The sequence below is a fragment of the Chamaea fasciata genome, unplaced genomic scaffold, assembly GCF_029207755.1.
Source record: "Chamaea fasciata isolate MVZ Bird 193981 ecotype frontalis unplaced genomic scaffold, bChaFas1.0.hap1 SCAF_9, whole genome shotgun sequence".
Taxonomy (NCBI): domain Eukaryota; kingdom Metazoa; phylum Chordata; class Aves; order Passeriformes; family Sylviidae; genus Chamaea; species Chamaea fasciata.
Window position 1 is genome coordinate 21,229,273 of NW_027094094.1, and position 20,075 is coordinate 21,249,347.

At 39.9% G+C, this 20,075-nt stretch overlaps 1 protein-coding gene across 2 annotated transcripts in view; it reads left to right on the forward strand.

Moving 5' to 3' along the window:
• The window catches only part of ADK (adenosine kinase), a 273,191-nt gene extending 258,689 nt beyond the window's left edge, over positions 1-14,502 (forward strand). For both annotated transcript variants that reach the window (XM_066191457.1, XM_066191456.1), the window contains exon 11: positions 13,345-14,502. In XM_066191457.1, the coding sequence (XP_066047554.1) occupies positions 13,345-13,469 (125 nt within the window). In that variant the 3' untranslated portion in view covers positions 13,470-14,502. The remainder of the gene's footprint in view (positions 1-13,344) is intronic.
• The last annotated feature ends 5,573 nt before the right edge of the window (positions 14,503-20,075 follow it).

A 20,075-nucleotide genomic window follows, 5' to 3' on the forward strand; every position in this document is an offset into this window, starting at 1 on the left:
TACTTATCACCATGCTATAAAGATGTTATACCATTCTCAAGGAAAAGAAATCCCAAGGCAGAAGGAGCTCTTCATTAAGCATTGTACAGTGCCAGATAGCAATTTGCCTCTGTCAGTATCAAAGGGGAGGTCAATGGCTCAAACCACCTGTCAATTTAAAAATGGCATTGGCCGCTTTCATGTGCTGAGGAGTCTCATAAAGCTGCTAGCTAGAGTTTGAAAGCTACAGTCACAGTGTTTTGGTGCACGTTCTTACAGAATAAGCAATTCTCTCTCTTTCTCTTTCTTGTGAAGCCCAGCATGAGCCCTATGAGATGGCCAACTCCTGTCTCAGCTATCAGACAACTACTCTGATAGAGATAGGGAGAGCAGCAAAAGAGGAGTCACTTTCTTTTATGTGTCCCTGTGGGATTGGGCCTCATGGCATCCTTATCTCCTCTTTAGGAGCCACAGGGCTTACTGGAGATACTTCAGTATGTATTCTGAAGATATTTCAGAATCTTTCTGATTCGATTTGGGCCAAACTGTCTCAATAAAGCCATTTCCTCATCTCTAATAGGTTAATTCCAAGCAGTATTTTTCCATCTTAATCTAAATGTCTGTACAGATTAGATAAGACCTTGGACTTGTAGGAGTTTGCCTAAAGGTCCTCACATTGTTCAAATTTTAGCCTCTGCTCATGAGGTAAATGCAAATGATTTTCAATAGAGTGACATCCAGCTTTGATTTCAGAACTAATATTTGATATATTTCTACATTCTTCAAATATTGAAATACTATCTTTCGTGTGAAATGTTCTTTGAATATGTTATGCATGTACATATACATGTGTGTACATGTGTATCTATAAAACCACAGTACAAGAAATAAAGATGTATCTTTACAAAGAATACATAGTGCACAAAATAATTGGTCATCATTATTCCTCTACTATTAAGTGTTTGATTCAGAAACCTTTTTGAAAAAAGATCTGGTTCTGTTTTCTGAACACACTAGGATAGCTTTAGAATACCTTGGCTGAACCTGGTGGATTTCAACAAGTATAATACTGATAAAAATTGAAACATAATTGAAACCAGTATAATAATTCTTCTACTTTTGTTCCGTAGCATCCATCATTTATGGAAGGACTCCAGTGATTTTTAAAATTAAAAAATCATCTTGATGGGATTTTGACATCATCTGAATTGATCCGGCCTTAAACCAGGGGCTTGAGCAAGAAGGGACCTAAAGAGGTCCCTTCCCACCTAAATTGCGTTATGGTCCTATGAATTTTAATCCTATAGGTATTAAGTTCCCAGGTGCCAGTTCCTGCTCCTCTGGAAATCCAGACTCAGACATCTTCAGAGGGCAATGTTGGTGGCTCCAGAGTAGGAGCTGCCTGAATTAAAAAATGAAGCTCAAAGAGTGGGAATTCCATCTTCTTGCAATAAATCTGTTCCAGGGCAAAGAGGGACTGTACTTATGACTCTGCCTAATAAGTCCCTTATGTATTTCTTGTGCAAGAATTGTGGGGATAGAGGCATGTGCACATGTGAGAAATGAAATAACCTCTTACGAATATTTCCTATATGGCTGTTCCAGGAGTGCTAAACATGCAAAAAGATCTGATAATGCCTTCAGCAGAGACAGATTTGAATGTTTTTTCAGAACACTAAATTATGAGTAAACTTGTGACTATATTAAAAAGAAAGTTACTTAATGGATTTCTAGGGCTCTTGAAGACTGGAGAAGAATTCGTTTACACTAAAAATGAATATTTCTCTTATTTTTTGTATTCTCCTCTCTGTGTAAACCTGTGCTGCTCTCCCTCTAGTATTCACTGCCCATAGAAGATTCTAGATTTGCTGACCTAAGAGTACTAGGAGCTAGGAACGGTTCTTTACTGAACAACAGGAGTATGATATCAGAAGATGCTTCATCCACTTATAGTGGTCTTTCGTTTTTATAAGGTTTTATACCTGTTTAAGATACCTTGGGAAGTTGTCATCATTTTTTAATCACATTTGATAGAGAGAAATACAGTGGATGAAATGTCACTGCTGTGAAGTACTCCCTTCTGATAACACCAGAGCTCTGAGATGCAGAGCTGCTTGCCAGCTGGGAGCAAGGGATATTTCTTTGGTGATGTCAATTAAATATGTATGTGCATGTAACTTGTAATGGCTGATTTGTGCTACAAAATTTATCTTCACCAGCAAGGAGAGAGGGGATACTACTTTAAATTGTTCTGGCTTTTCTTTGAAGTGAAGATAACTGTTGTAACAGAAAGCAGCACTCTCTTTGTTTTCATTTGTACGACATTGGTGGCTAATTGCCGCTGAGCATTCCTGTTGTTACTGAGATCATGGTGGATGAGATAGGATGCTTTGAAATAAAAATACTTACTTTGTGTCATCAGCACTTTGACTGACAGCCCATTTTGCCTGCCTTTACTACTCCTGGTATATAAACAGCATACAGGAATATAATAGCTGAGCTGCAGAGAGGGCATCAATCTTTGCTAGCTAGGGGATAACCTGTCAACATGTCCATGACTTACCACCCCTGTGTTCTGATGGCATTCGGAACCCTGTCAGATAAACATCCCACATAAACCCAGGCTATTAGGTGACCACGTTTTCTCTGTAACTGACCTTCTACAAACTAGAAAATGACCAGACTATGTGTTCCTAGTTGATTTTTTTCTCAGTCTCAGCTAGAGGCACATCATTTTTCTGATCAATAGTGTTGCCAGTTGCTAGTAATTTCAACATTAGTATTGGCTCATTTTCAAAATTTGCCACAGTTTGAATTGCAGGTACCTAAACAAAACCATGAAAGTAGATATCACTCAGAAAAAAAATGGAATATTTCTGTTTTCTTTTTAATTCCTTACTTCTTTGTTTACCAATTTCCATTCAAAATTATTTCTTTGGAAAGAATACCCTCTTCTGTGCTGACATTATATGTAAAACTGTTTGCATGTGTTGTCCAAGTATAATTGTGATTATACTGTTTTAGTTGTTTTAATTGCTACCCTTCACTTGGTCTCCAGCTGTTGCTCGTAATTTCATTACATATGTATTCTTACAATACACTAGTGTAAATGCAGTCATTCACATTTTCACCTGTTCCATTTAAAGGCAATCCAGAAAAAGACATAGTAGAATAGAAGTAAGGCAAAACATAGTATACTTGCTGTCATTTCTTAAATAACGTGTAGAAGAGAAAGATCCACTTAAAAGGATCAGTATATGGAATTAAAATACCCTCAGAAGTTTCTGATAAGACTGAAGCAGGACCTGATTCCTTTAGCCTCTGTGTCTCTCTTCCTGTCAGTGACACCGTCAGTGTTGAGGGAGTCTCAGTACACAGCAAGAGGATTAATATTTTGCAGAATTGGCTTTTTAAAGGCCTAATTTGCCTCACCATAAATTCAGTGACATTCTGGACACGTTTTGTGAAAAATAAACGTCAAGTAGGTTGTGTACACTTTAAAAAAAAAAAAAACCTACTGTGTTAAAAATAGATTTTCAAAGCCAATTACAAAGTTCCAATTTTTGCTGTAATAGCTATGGGACAATTACAAATTGACTTAACGCCTCAAAGCAAATCATCACCGTTTAAAATACTTTGTCATGCCTACTATGCCTACCCTCATAACATTTCATTTTATGTTAATGTGTCATGTGTTAGAAAATCATGTAATGATAAAGAAAATGTTCATGTGGAAGGTTAGAAATTACTTTAATGAGTTACTATTACCTTGCTTGCAGACTGTTGGCAATATTTTTGTGTTATTTTAATGTATTCTGAGTAGAGACAGAGGCACTCGTCAGATTGGATCATCAAGAACATTCCCCTGGGAATCAGGGCAGGATATAGTCCCCTAAGAAATGATGTGTCAGATTAAGCCGATGCTATATTCGCAGGAGATAAAACACCACACAATGAAATACAAAAACACACTGAAAGATATTGTCTGTTTGACATCTAACATGCCTCGGTGGGTGCTAAGGACACGGACATAATGACCATAAGGACACTTCTCAGGCCGTGGTGTTCACAAGCTGGGTCCTCTCTCACTTACAGCTCCTCTGTTATCTGACAGTGTGGTTAAGTCTCCCAGAATTTGTTCACTTCCCCCACACTGCAATGGGCTCATACTTGAAGTGGGAAGATGGCAAGATTGCAGTAAAAAGGAATTAAAAGAAAAAAGGTGGTCCCAGTTAAAAACAGTGATAGCAGCGGTGCTTGTAGGTTGATTTGGCACTGATCTCTGACCCAGTGGAAAGGGATGTTACTGTTATTGGTGATCAGTAAATTTTTGCGATCAATCCAGAACTTGCTATCAATCCAGAAGTTGGTTTGGTTTTTTTTTTTGGCATAGTAATCCTTTTAATAATTGTGCCATGTCTACTTCAATGCAATTTGAAATTACAAAATTGTAAATATAGTATGTTTTAAGAGTTAATTAGATTAGAAACCTTTAAAAGACCTTGAAGACCAGGTCTCATGCTCTTGGCAGCGGTGTCTTTCAGCGTGCTAAACCTAGTGTTAGGTGGTGCGCTGACCTTCAGGTAAGAAATTTAATAAACACCTTTTAATGCCGAGCTGGAAGTTCTGCTCTTCTTTCGAACCCTAGCACGGGACTTTGGCAAGGTAAAAAACCCTAATTAAGGGGATCTTGAACTCAAAATACAAAAGTATTTCAATACTCAAAATACAAAATACAAAATTTCAAAATACAAAAGTATTTCAATACTCAAAATACAAAAGTAACAGATATTTAAAGAGGCAAAAGATATTAAGTGTCACTGTATTACAATAGGAGCATTATGAATATAATGCTAGGGTAGGCTATTTCGGCCCACAAAAGCCAGGAAATTCACAGGCTGCCTAGCTCTTGTATTCCCACTGCACTGGGTGTTGCTTTTTGATTCTCTTTACATACTGCTGGCTTGGCTGTACGCAAGCACACCTGCAAATAAAACTCTCCTGAGAGATGGTTGTTCTACAAATGCAACTTCAAATCTCCTAACTTCTGTGCATATGAATCTTGGCTATGAAGTTACATTCATGCAACCTTTTTTGCACATGAATATATGTTAAAAACTAAGTAGAGGGTAGAACATATTGTTCCATTTTGTTATCCTTAGAACTTCATTGTATCTATAGTAAATTAGTGCGATTCTCTTCCTCTTGTTCCAAGCAGTAGGTGTATTAATCGGCACCATGTAGTGTCAATACAACAGGTCTGGTCTGAGGCTCAGAAACTTCCCAGAGGTGCTAATAAAAGAAAGCTTTTTTTCCACTCTTCTGTCTCAAAAATTACTAAGAAAAATTTTAGATTTTGAAGACCACTGCTAGGAAGTGCTTTTAGGAAAACCAAAGAGAAATATCAGCCTGGGAAGTATTTTTTTCAAATAGACAAGATACTTCCAATGAAAATACCTGTTTCTGGTTTGGCACATGAGTGCCTTGGATGCTCCTGGTAAGCTTGGAGGGGTTTTTTTTTTAATCAAATGTTTCCCCTGGAGGCTGCTGGAGACAAGCCTAAGGCAACCAGATTCTGATCCTAAAGGAAATTTCCCAAAGCTCATCATGTGGACTTAAAAATGAAAAATAGGACCAAGCCATGAAAAGTTACAACTTTGTTATCATTTTCCTCTAGCACATCTTTCTTGGAGCATGTTATAGACTGAAATGCTTCTTTTCTTGGGCGGTAACCTGTGCTGAGGAATTTGATAGAAGTGAAATGCAACAGGTTATAAATAGAGTCCACTGAGGATGATTAATGTGGAAGGATATCAGACTGTAAAATACTTCTTATATATATAACAAAATATAACAAAGCTACAGCTTTGAGCTATTCCCTCAGAAGGTGGGCAGTATGCAGTCAAGGCACAGGGCAGTGATAGAAAAACTCACATCAGTGTAAGTAGGCTTCACCTCAGGGTCTGTTTTCTCAATCCATGGCACAGCCTTCAGGAGCAAACCACCAGAGAGCTGCACACACCATTCCTACCCAATGAAACCACCAAAGAAACGAGTCTGCTGATTTTCCTGAGAGGGAGTCTCTGCTGGGCCTGAGCACATGCAGGCCCTGGGAACTATGATGACACCTTGTTCTCTGAGCTGCAGTGAGCTGGCCCAGTAGAGCCAAACAGTGGCAATCATGTGCAATGCAATGAAATTATTCAGCCTTGAGTAACTGATTCCTAATGGAAAAATAGGGATGTAATGAAGTCTTATTTCTTTTTTTTTTTTTTCTTTTTAGTGTCACATTTCTGCAGAAACCTTTCATTAGCATTTTCCATGTGTAATGCTTTAAAGCTTTAGAGACTGTGTTCTTTTTTTTGTTTTGTGTATTCAACACCTCCTCTCCATTCCAGGAAAAGGCTGCTAAACTGAAAACACTCCTTTCACTTATTCATAGTTGTCTAGTAAGTGCAAAGTTGTATTATTTGCATGTGTCCATAAATGACTATAACCTCAGACTGAGGAAGATGTACACCCGTCTGAGTGATCCTTACAGAAATTCAATGCACTGAAAATGTATCCACAAATAAAAAGAAAACAAGAGGGATAGGCATAGTGATACCAATATCACTGCACTTCTTGGTTTAGTATTCACACTGCTGATTATAAAGTAAGAAGTTTCCTGTACACAGGCAGTGAAATGCTTTTAGCACGTGACAATTTTATAAATAAAGTAAATATAGACTTCTGAAACATTTTAGTCGTGATCTCATGGTTTTGTCATTCTCTGGAAGTAAAAATATTGACATTTACCAAGCTGTTTGTTCCAGCTTTCTGGTCTCCTGCAGTTTATTTATATAACAACCTTATCGATGAGCCTCTTACTCAGCTCTCTAGGTTTAACTGAGTTGAGTCAATTTGCTACCACAGCTTCAGGTCGCTGTTACAGAACAAGCAAGACATCCTAATAAAGCTGTAAGCGTGTTTACTCAAACATGGTATTGATTTTACTTGGAGAGGGAGAAGCTAGTGCTTAGCATGGTGTCAGGGAGGATGAATTTAACTGCAGTTTTTCATTGTCATCTGTCATGGTTGTGAAACACTAAGTGAAGCCACAAGAGGATAATTAGAAGTGCCAGAAATTTAGCCCCTAAAATCAGTTAACCACTTGAGATTTTTGTAGTTTAATTAGTTTTTATTAAAACTTTCCTCCAGTGGTATAGTCAGGAAGGATTTTCTAATGTTCTTTCCAGTGAGAGATTTCAAGGTTGCCACTTGTTAGATATACATCTTAAATGACCATTTTTACGGGAGGGTTGGTAACCTTTTTTCTCTCAACTGTAATTAGCCTGGCACTAGAGTTCTGTACGAGCACGGAGCCATTTCATTTTAAAGGAGAGAAAAGGAGATGTGTTTCTATGCGTATACATTTGCAGTTAGTAACATATATATGCATGTATGGAATAATTTTTTACCGTAAATTTTGAGAAAGTGCTAAAGTGCTTGAAGGTTGAAAGAAATATAGAGTGTTTGAAGATGCTTACATTTAATTTGTCTTATATACTGTAAGTCTGATGTGTCAGACCACAGTGCCAAAAGACATGAAAACAGAAGCCAAATCCCACCCTTAATCAAAAACGTTTCCATTTAGAATAGCCAACATTTGGTTTGATAGCAATGGGCAGGGCCTCTGGCTTACCACAGTTCTTGGCTGTAATATCCACCATCTGCCACAAAATTAAAAAAGGAGAAACCTCAGCATGTTGACGTACGGTCGTGCAGTGACTGTATTGCAGAATCAACTGATGCCAACATCTTTTACAAAATCTAGGGTGGCTGGCTGGCTCTTGGCAGCAGCATTGCCAGCCACCTGATTACGACTGACCAGGCTCGTGCTACAACATTACCCCGCTCCAGCATTGCTAAAAGACCTCAAAAAAAGGCCCAATCATATCAGCTGCAAGGCTTTACATTGACTGGGTAATGTTTCTTCAAAACTGCATCTTCCCACACTCCTGGCCTGGAAATCTAGCAGGATCACCTAAAAATAGATGAGCATCCCAGCAACTGTGGTAAATTCTGTATATGAACAAGAGTGTGAAAAGGTGCTCGCAACTGTCCCCATGGTGGAATAACACCATTCTTAAAAGTGCAGTTCACAAATTATTAGGCTGCAGAAATTTTAAATACAAAAAAGTGGAGTCAGCTAAGCTGGTTATGATTCTTTTTGTGGCTGGGACAATTGTTATGGTGACTGGCCTGGCTAGCATAGGTTATATGCTTCAGGGTTCATCTGGAAGCAGAATTGTCTAGGAACATCACATAGCAAAAAGGTTTTGAGGGGCTCTGACTCAGGGTCAGCTTGTAGTTGTTTATAATTGATGCATTTGATAATTGGATTTTTTCAGCTTTTCTCTCTTGCGTTAAAAAAAAAAATTAATTTTGCCATGGGCGTTTTATAAAGGTTGGAAGTGTGAGAGAAACTGCAGAAAGACGAGTAGTGGGGGAGCTGGGTGTTGGGGGCTAGAATTGGATTTTCAGCCAGCATTAGTAATTAACAGTCATTAAAATTAATTGTCAAGTGTACAATTTGAAATGAAACATTTGGCTTCAAAATGAGCTGTTTTTCAGTGTTGTTAAACCATGGCTGTAGCAGACCAGAACTGTTTTAAATCTCTCCTATTGGACTCCCACATTCCTGCCCAACTGCACTAGAGCTAAGTGTTCATTCAGAATTACCACTAATAATCTGGAAATGAAACTTTCAAAGAAATCACTGTTTTCAGTGAAGTTGCCTCTGAAATACTTGTTTTGCTAGAAAATCAACTTGGTTCTCCTTGAATGAATGATTTTTAGGTGCTACTCAGCTCTAAGGAGTAACAAAGTGAAGACACCACCTTCTGTGTCAGTCAGCAGACTGTCTTGCTGTGTCTTTTCAAACTTAAGCTGACATCCCCAAAGAGGTTTGAGCTGGTCTCAGTGAGGGCCCTGGTTTGGGTCTGGCTGTGAGGCTCAAGCACCACTTGTGGCGCTTGGCTTACAGGACTTTCCATTTGGTGGGAAGCACAAAAAGGAACAAAGCAACGTCACTTTTCCATCCCTCATTCTGTTTGCAGACCTAAGTTACAAACGCTCTCTTTGAGAATATGTAGTAAGGAAGCTGGAGATAATAAAGATTAACTCTCAATTATTTCAGGCACACTTCTCAGAGCAAAGTGATTCCAGAGTCACTTTTTTCTACTGAGCAGAAAAGAAATAATTAAGATCCAAAAATAGCTATTGGTGTGTTATAATCGCTTCTATCATCTGAGAATGCAAATGCATTTTGTACCACTCCAAGGTTTAAAGCAACTTCTGAAGCAAAGTTGTCTTTTTTCTAGGAAGATAAGTGAGATGAATTGGACCCAGTTCCAAAGAGGTTCTCACCATTAGTAGATGCAAGGTGGTTACTTGGCTATCCATGCCTGTGAAGGACAAAAGGCATCCCAGTCTACTCTGAAAGCTTACCAAGATGGCTCATTACATCGAGGTGGCTTGCTAGACATCCTGCAGCTGCCTTTTCCCTTACTCCATAAACAGTTAGCATGTTGGATAACAGGGCAGGAGGCAGACAGGAACGCCTCCAGTTTGGCTCTTGCCTTTGTGTTCTAGTGTGACGAGAGTGGTGCCCAATGCTTGCAACACCATCCGCAGCTTCAGCAGTGCAGAAGTGCTACTGCAGAACAGCTGCAGTTGGAACATGGTAAACAATATTGCCTGAAGTGTTTTGGTAAAATACTTAAAGTGAAGCTGTCTGGTGTAGCCAAAATTTGCTGCTGTTTTCTGCACTCCATTCCAGTGATAGCCAGGGACCAGTTCAGACCACACAGAAATGAAGCAGATGCTGAGCTACTTTAGTATGTGCTGGGATGATCTAGGTCTGTGATCCCAGGCCTGTGATACAGGATCAGAATTCAGTCCTGCCCTTTTGGTCTCTGAAGTTGTAGGAGGAGTATGAAGTAAGTCTGAAGCCATGTTCACTTATCTTCTTGCATTTCCGGTCATGGCACCTTAAGAGATTACAGCCTTCAACTGCTTCTCGTCTTCTTTCCACTGCCCTGCTCGCTGGTCAGGCTGCTTGAGTGCTCACTAACCCACTTCATTTTCAATCAGCAAAGATCCCCTGCACAATAGCTACTGTTTAAACTGATCTGGCTCATTTTGACAGGGTATCAGGTTATAGCAGCAGCAAAGCAGCACGGTGAAAAACAGATGGGGGAGTAGCTTCTTCAGCTGGAACTCAGATCTGAATCCATGCCTTGAGAGTATGACTCATGGGGTTTGCATCACCATGCCTTATACACTGGGGGAGGCAAACTCTGAATTATATTCTGACCATGTTGCTTTTTACTGCATTAACTAAAAAGAACATTCTGCAGCTAAGGCAGCCAACCTGATAGAGCTCTTTGCTTCCCTGCTCAAACAACACTGCTTTCTGGTGTTCCCTCGGGGTCTGCTTTGCCAACTGCCTAGTCTTACTATGTGATGTAGCTCTGTTTGTGATATGCGTGTTTGTATTGTCATTCGATGCGATATTGTGTCAGATACTGCTATTTCCATTTCATCTATGAAAAACATACCTTTTAAAAGAAACTCAGCAGACAAGAGAATGGTTTGAGGGCAAATGCCCCACTGCAGTTTCTACATATCTCATATATGACAGCTGTACTTAATGTCATTTCTGCAACACTCTTAAATCACAGAGATCTCTCATTTCTATCCCCAATTAGAGCAAGATGTTTTTTCACCTGACTCTGCTTTCACTTAGATCAGAATAAATAAGAAGTAGCTTCACTGAAGACAAAAGACTCATACTAACTTGAAACTACAATGAGCCTGGGAGGTGATGACAGTGTCAGTCTAGTTGGTATTGAAAAGTAGTTCATGTTTTATGGTCCTTTGCTCTGTGGATTTTCTCGTCTTCATGTATGTTTGATACCTTGATCATAAATGTAGAGGATAGTTGTTCATTCCTGTATAAACCTCTCTCTGAATTCATGCTCTGCACAAAACCTAGCTCCATGTTTGCCTTTGGAGACCTGCCCAGTGCATCTTCATACTTACTGAGTCAGAAATGGACTGTCTTAACAGCCTCATTTTACATATGGTTACAACTTGCTCTCAAGTTTTAACCGCCCAGAAGCACACTGGCAAGCTCCTGCCTCCCAGGCAGTTTAAATTTAATGATTGACACCCTCCACATATCCAAGAAAGTTTCTCCTAAGAATGCATGTTAATTTAATGGAGAGCAGACCATTTTCATCTCGTTATTGAGAAACGATCTGATTTCTGCCAGGCATGCTGTTTGAATTTCTCAACTGTTACCCAACTCTTGCAGCTGGACCATCCTGCCACAGCTGTGTTGTCTGTCATCCCTGACTGCCATCAGTGATAGCACTCACAGTACAATTTCTTCCTGTTTCAGATTCTTATCTTCATATACTGATAACTCCTGTTTTCTTCACTTGTGCTTATGGACTTACCTTATGTTGTGAAGGAGTAATTTTTTCCCAGCCGGTGTCAGTCAATATCTGTGACATTTCAGCCAATACGTAGTTCTTTATAAAAGTATTGATGACAGAAATATATGAGTTTTCTCCTTTTTTTAACTAATCTGCCTACTCTCAATGGCCTCCCTATTCTAAAGAAAAGTGTTTGATTTATAGGTCTTGTAGTTTCAAGCTCTTCTTCAATTTGGTGCCATTTAGAGACAACTGTGTATCAATTAGGCTTCTTTTCACTATCAGTCATGACCAAGAAGCCAGGATAGATATTAGTAATTCAAGAAAATGGGTCTTTTGCTCACCAGTATTATCCTTCATTAACCTAACCTTATTTTTCTTCTTTTACATTGTATTTAATCTCCAAAGAGCAGACATCATTGCATAGGATAAAATATTTTTATTATCTTCTAAAATTGTGCTGTAGTGTGTCACAAAAGGAAATACTTAGAAACAGAGCACAGGTTAAATGATACAGTGTGGATAGTTCCCAATAGTAACCCAGATGAACAGAGAAAGTGAATGTGGAAACAAGCTAGCAAAACATATCAGCTTTGAATCAAAATTTGTGATATGTCAGAAGTTGGTAGTTGCGAGTTTTACACAGTACTTAGCAGAGACATGGTTTCGAGACTACATTTGTACTGTCAAGGCCCAAAGCCTGAGCATGACAGAAACTTGAAATGGTGGATGAAATCTTTAAAAAGAACATCTTTTAGCTTGCTAGAATTCTGATTTTCTTGGGCAAATCTGACTTCCCTTCTGTGATTGGATGAGGAAGAGCGATACATCTGAAACATATTAAAAACAGGATAAAAGTGAATAAAATATTACCTCTAGAATGACAGAGTGGAGTTTGGAATTATAAGATGCTAAGTTTACTTCTCACATCTTAAAAACCTCTTCCAAATTTAAAATACGTATTTCACCTCTGCTTTAAGTTCTGTCGTGCGTTTGATCACAATAGCTTCAGCCAAGACAAAATGCTTCAGAAATGAGGAACCAAATCCATAACACTCCTGGTGCTGCTTGCACTAAGCTTCTCCAAATACCTTTTTTTAGGATTGCCTACCTCTGTTCATTTAGGAGGTGCTCAGGTTTTCAAAGCACTCAGCTCCTGGTGATTCCTGGGTTTCCAAGCTGTGCATGCCAGGCTGTGGCAGCTGAAGCCATGAACCACGTGCCCTGATTCTGAGAGGCAGCTGGTTCTCTGCACAGTTTGCTGTTTTGGAGGGGTATCTGCACATGCTCAGGGGTACCCACTGTTGCTGAAGTTTTAGGTTAAATGTCCCATTTTCAAATGCAACTGATGTCGTCTAACTTTCCTCATCAGGTAAAAATTTTTCACCTTTTTTTGCACTGTGAGCACCTGTAACTCTGAATAAAATGTTCCTCTATTATGTGCCTTTCTCTTTTTTGGTGAAAAGCTTGCACACAGTTGTGTTGGAGCTGTAGCTGTAGCCAGTAAGAACAGAAGGAACTCTCTTCAGCAGGGAAAACTGCTTCTTTGTTTTTAAAATGTTCTTTGAAGAATCAGGGGTTATCTCTATAAAGAAGAGAGCAGGAATTCTGTTAAAATCATTTTGAGAGCACTAATAATGATCAGTCTTGATAATCTTTAATTTATTGGAAGCTACCAAATGGAGACTTCACAAAGAAATAGCAGCAGCACCACTCCAGCCCTGCAGGTCACTCAAGTGCAATTCTCAATTTAAACTGGCCAGGCTGCAGGGGTACGTACAGGCAGGCCAGTATTTCAATGCCTGTAACAGCCTGATACACTCAAAAAACTAATCTGACCGTTTTCTTCCTTCTCTTTCTCTCCCACTGTGTCCCCTAGGCTTTCTGTCCCAGCTCGTCTATGACCGGCCGGTGACTGAGTGCATCCGGGCTGGACATTACGCAGCCAGCGTCATTATCAAGCGTTCAGGTTGCACCTTCCCAGAGAAGCCTGACTTCCACTGATAGTGGTGAATTGGAGGGATCAAGAGTAACTTCTGTTTTGCCATGGGATTGCTGCCTAAATTTTTCCTCCTTCCCTTTCCAGTACCTGCATCAACGCTTCTGTACTTCTGTTCATTGTATTCTAAACAAAATATATATTTCTATGGTGTTTTCCATTTCGTACATCTACCACGTCTCAGTAGTCTTAACTTTTGGGAACAGTGCTATGTGAAGCTCATTATCTCATCCATCAGGAAAAAGTGTTCTATTTACACAGTTTCCAAGGAAGTCCCATTTAAATGACACTGCTGATTAACACCATTAAAATACTTCTTTGAACTACCTAGTTTGTATCCAGCTGTGGCCAAATCTTATTCAACTTACATGAAATCAACAGACCTGACTATATTCATAACTTAACCTCATAAACAGGGAGTTGTTTTGTCTATCTAGTAGAGTCAGACCTGTGTAAAGAGTGGTGTAAATGTCCCAGGAATTCCCATGCATATTGGAATGTACAAGATCTGGCCATCAGATAGTCCAGCTTCCATGAAAGTACATCACTGTTTAGTCAGTGAAAGACCTGATCCACAGTTGTGATATCTTGTACTCGGCCATCTTGCTCTGGTGGCAGTAGCTTTGGGTCTGGCCACTCTTATCTGTCAGTACATCTCTAGGTCTATAGGTACAGTCACTTTTATCTGTCAGGTGAGTTAGCAGATAGGTACTTTCAGTGATTTCAGGGCAGATGCATGAGTTGGTGATAAAAATAAACATACAGATAGGTCCTATCTCCTCCATGCGTGCTTTCTAGAGGCTGCATTAAGGTACACATAATGAAAATGAGGTACAGAAATATTTATGCAGGATATATTGACAGGATATGCCAAATGGAATCTCTGAAACGCACATTTTTAAACTTTTAATTTACTTTAGGTAATTAAGCAATATGGTGGATTTTGTTTGTATTTACAGTATTCAAAATGGTGATCTGACACTGCATTCATTACTTTGCTATGTAATTTGATACTGATAAATAAAAAATTGTCATACAGTAACTCCTGGTTTTGTTTTGGTATATGTCTGTATTTCTTCTGTGTATCCTGCTGAGATGGGAACAAGACATGGGTGCTTAACTCACAGTACATGCTAAATCTCAATGTTTTATACATGATTTTCAGTGTCCAGGTGGGTGTTCAAGGGTGATCTCAGCAGTAAGGAGGAGAAGGAACATCAAATTGGTATTTGTACCACGGTAGATATGAAAAATTAAAGGCTAGGGTTCGCCAAAGAATGTTAAGTCAGTGCAGGGTTCACACTTTACTGCCCAGGATGGAACAAAGGATGATGCACAGAGATTGAATGTTGTTATTGCAGTTTGTGTATTGGAAAGAGCATGGGGAGGAATCAAGGCTGAGATCCCAATTCCCTTGTTTGGTCTGCTGTCCAGTCTGACCCATTGGACGACAGGCTCTGTCATCTTAGAGATCAACTGGTGTGGGATTCCTGCAAGTGCAGCAACCAGCGACTTCTGCAAACCCTCACGGGTCCATGGAACTGCAGCGCTGCAAGCGCAGGGCACCGCACGATGAGTCCCTCGTGTCCTGCAAGGCCTCCGGCTCACACCTGCTGCCTGAGAAAGGCTCTACTTACAGGCCTTGTCCCTCTGCCAACCTGCTCATCAACAGCTTTGTGCAAGCTCTAAGACTGGCCTGGTTTCATCTGAGTGCTACCTTCAAAAGAGCTTTAGGCCGTACATCCCTCATGTTTTAGCACAGATGAGAGGAAGAGAAATGAATATGTTGGAGTGAAAATAGAATGGCAAACAAAACTTAAGAGTCTGCAATGTGCATGGTCTTCAGGCTTTATGGGTTGATCAGAAGAATGGGACTTCTTACATCTCGTAGTTAATTTCTGATTTCTTAACTTGATGTATCCATGTTTTAATCAAGAAAAACTGACAGGGTGAAGATGGATGTGTTGCAGTCCCTGCTTTTAATATATGGTCACATATGCCACACCACTCTTACTGCATGAATTTGCCTGTCAGTAAGGAAAACTCCAATGGTTTGGTGGTTAAATTTGCTGTTCCTCTTGCTTTACACCCATGACACTTTCCATTCCTTTTGAAACAGCTTTGCCAGTGTCCTGTCCTAATAATTATGGCTCATTTAAAGTGAATATAAGTATGTAAACATTGTGTGTCTTACCAATGAATCTGCAAGACACTTGTATACTGTGAAGAAAAGGAGGATATGTAAAGGCAAGTGATCATAACATTATGGAGACTCTCCTTCCTTCCTTCCTTCCTTCCTTCCTTCCTTCCTTCCTTCCTTCCTTCCTTCCTTCCTTCCTTCCTTCCTGCCCGCCTGCCCGCCTGCCCGCCTGCCCGCCTGCCCGCCCACCTTCCTGCCTCTATGCCTCTATGCCTTGTTTTCAGTTCAGGATGCAGGAGAGTCAAGTCAGAGGTTCTGTTCTGAGTTTTTCCACTGATCTGTTCAATGAGCTTGGGCTCCTGACATTTGGCTTTGAGTGTCAGCTACAAAGCATAATTTGAAGCCAGTGGGAGCAGCTGAGGAATAAACTACTACCCAATTCATAGAAGGGCATCAGAGTCTGACCTGCTCTATTAAGCCATTCATTATTTCTCCAATAGCTGTCAATGGATATTTTTGGATGCTATATAGATATTTAGAAACATACTGCTAAATCATGCTAAATAATTTCAGGTTGTGCTGTCAGATGGCCTGACAATTTCATTCTGGATTTTTTGCAGGATCTCTATTCCTTTCCTTCGTCTTACCGCTGAAGCGGGGGGCGGAGGGGGTGGCATCTAAATAATGGATAATGTTGTCACCCTTAATATTCCCTCTCACAAATAGTCTTCCTCTGTCTTCCAGCTTATTCCACACAGAGGTGTGTTAGAAAACTGGGCTTTCTGAAAAACATTTAAAGAATTGTCTTCCAGTGATGTGTGCCACTGTCTCAAATCCCAGCTGGGATGACAGAAGTCACTCTGTCACTGAACTTGAGCCATTACTCAAACACAACATTCTTACCTGGGTTACTATCAGGAAAACAAATATTGGAAATCCATTTCCCACTATCCAACAACCATAGCATCCCTCACTTGCATAAAACTTTCCTTCTGCAGGAAATAAAACTGGATCTCCTGAGCCCAGCACTGAGCATTTTAGGCTTGTTTTAATACCAAGTGGGTAGCAATGCTGCTCAGATTAACAGGCAAGGAAACGGGCCCAGTATTCTGAAAGCCACGTGCTAAATAACTGAACAGAATGATGAGCTGGGAATCAGGAAATAGAGGTGGTGCTTCTGTTTCTGCAGGTGATCCACTGTGTGACTTCAGGCAAATCACTTTTCTCTCTCAATCTCTTTCTATCTGTGAAGATGATAAGCTCAATTAGATGCTAAACTTGAGAAGCGAAAGTGGTAAGAATAATTCAAGTAGGGCGGTATCGGCCACATCTCTGCCTGTGTGCATTGCTGGTTTTTTGAATATTCGAATGCTCTGTTTTTATGTGTGAACTAACGTAGAGCTATTTGTTTACTGTTGAAAAATAGCGCTAGTTGTTACTGCCTGTGTGAGGGTTAAGATAGGAGAGGCAAAGGAGGGGAAAGGGGATGTAAAAAAAGAGTGAAATAGGAAAGTGAAAAAAATATGCTACATGAAAATGACAATAGAAATGCACACTGTTTTAAGATGACAAGTCTGGGAACAATCTTTAATTTAAAGGGTCTTATCCACAGTTTTCATAAAGAAATGTTAATTGAAAGTGTGATGACATGTTTGGGATTTAAAGGAAATCATTCTGCAAAGGATTTATAGCAATCACAGCTCCAGAGCATTAGGATTACAGATCCTTGTGCTGTTCCTTTTCAGTGATCATGTGATTGGCCTGCTGTTAAATATAGCTCCCATTTAGCGAATTGAGACAGGCATGGGAAAGGTAGGGAGAGTTTCCCTTTAACCAGCGGGATTTCAGAGGTGTTGGAGATTATAAAATTCATTAGTTTTTACATAAGATCAAAGGGAAAGAGGAAGTCTTAATTTGGGCACCAACTGCTACTGTCTGAAAGTCTTGCAGATTAACTGAGAAGAGAACATGTGCAGTGCTAACTGCTTGTGTTAGAGCATGAGACTATTGTTTTATATCTCACTAACTCATTGTTCTCTTCCCAGAGATAATTCTCACACTTAAGACCTTCAGAGATAGTTATGTCTATTGTGAATAGTTCAGCAACCAGCTGGCTCAGAGGTTATTGCCTAAGCATCTTTCCCTTGGTCTAATCCCCTGCAAGGTTTTTTTTCTGGGCAGTGTTATTAATCTAAAATGACTGCTAACTGACTCCTGTGTCAAACATTATTCATTATGTGCTTTAAATGCTTCCTGCAGAGGCCAAAATAAATTTTGCTTTTTTAAAAGCAGACCACAAGGAGTGCCTATGTAGGATATTTCCTAAAAGATTAGACTCAAAATGGCCGTTTAGATGAGGAGGAGGAAAAAACTGTCTTCAAAATAAAGCTTCATAATTTAACCAGGGACATACAAAATGGACAAACCTCAGTTACCAAAACCCACCTTTCATATAGAATTATCTATAAGTTGCTCCTGTGAAAGAAAACATGCAGCCTTGCAGGGCAGGAGAAATACTTCTATGAAGACATGGAATAAGTGTCTTATTAGAAAATGAAGACCAAATAAACAAAATTCTTGGAAACAGTAATTCTTTTGTGTCTGGGTTTTTTTCAGGTGTCACTGGTGTTGGCATAAAGCATGAGGGGTTTTTTGTGTCAATGACACTGACGAGCCTTGCATGTGTAATGGCAGTATGGGAAGAGAGACAGATAGATTTGAATAGCAATAAGGTGGGTTTTCTTCCAGTGTGAAAAGAGCACAGGATTCATGTGTGCTGAGATGAAGTATAGCCCTGCTGCACAGTGCAAATATTTAATGCTGTTCTAACTACCCCCTGGTTATTGGAGTGTGACAGTTAATAGCCGTCAGCTGCCAAACACAAAAGTTAAAAAATGAAGCCAAGTCAAACTCCAAACCCGCAAATCATAAATGTGCTGTAGCTTAGCAGGCAGATCATCTCCAAAGTTTGGAGTCGTGTCGACCTGAGCTGCCTCTCAAGTGAGAGAAGGATCGAGTGCATCTGTCTTCAAATCCTCACTTTGCCAGGTACTTGCAGGCAAGTTTTGGCCGGGCTTTCTGCCTCCCAAGGCCCTGGCACTCCCGAGTGACATTTGTGAAGGAGGCTGAGTAAGGGCTGGAATGAAGAAAAGCAAAGCATTATCATTATTCTGGATCAAATAAGTCAGTGGTGCAGTGTAAATGCATAAAAAAATGGAAGAGCTCCTAAACTGAGTGTGAGAGAAATTGTGCGCTTAGAAAGTCTCCCTGTCTGTGGTGCCATGGAGATGGTAACATTGGTGTAAAATATTGCCCTAAAAGAAGCATTACTGTGGAATAATAACAGCATATGAGAGAATATTTCAAGAAAGGTTCAGCTTGAAAATCACCTCTCATTCTACCTATTATTTTTCTTATCCCTGCTAGAAGTAACACTTCACTGTACTTAAAAATTGCTTTACTTGGAACATACCTATTTTTTGGGTCCCTGGGAATAGTTACATTCCTCATTCCCTCTGTATTTGCTGACTGTTCCTCTGTGGTGGTAATTACCAAATGTAAGTGATTAGAAGGCCATGCTGCCCTGGCTACACAGTGTCCCTCCAGAGGACAAGGCAGAGCTCAAACACACCTCCTGCCCCACTTAGCTTTATAAAAATAGTAGGTTTGGGGGTTTTTTAAGGGGTGAGGCAGTTGCCAATCACAGGAGCTTTTTTCAAAAAACTAGATTGTTCTCGTATCTGTGGATCAATGAATTATAAATTAAATCACTGCTCTAACTTTGGGATTCGTTTTCAGAGACATTACTTATTTCGGGGTCTATTAATGTCACTCAACTTGCAGAATTTCCAGGGTTCTTCTATCAGCCTCTCACATGGACAGACCTATTTTAGTCTGCCCTGTCCTAAAGCATAGCCAGCTGCTGTGGCTGTCTTGCAGGGTAAGGACAAAGCTTCCCTATTTGTCTCCCAAGGTCAGTACAATAACAAACACATTTTATGTCTGATAGTAAAAAGCATTTGTCAGTGCGACTTTTGCATTCCGTAAATGGTGACAGATTTCACAAGATGAACACTCTGGATTTGGGGAAGGCTGTGCTCCAGATACAGGGTGCTTTACATGTAACACGAATACGTACCTAATATATTTCATTGCCTGAAATAAGCAGTAAAACAGCCTTTTGAGACTTGATGTTTATTATGCACCACAACATTTCAGGACAAAGCAAGAGACAAGATTTTAGTGCATAACCCAGCAAATTCAACTTGGGAAAGGAAGAAATTAATTTGGAATGACTTGTCATAGTGTGTTTACTATAGAAATTTATGCGAGCTCAGAAGTTAGCCCTTCTACCCTGCAGCAGCAGCAGCAGCTTAAATTGGGCCATGGGAGTCTCACGGAATAGGAAGTTAGTTGAGTTTCCCTGAGGCTCAGAGTTCTGCCCGGAAGAAAGCCTCACATATTGTTGTCT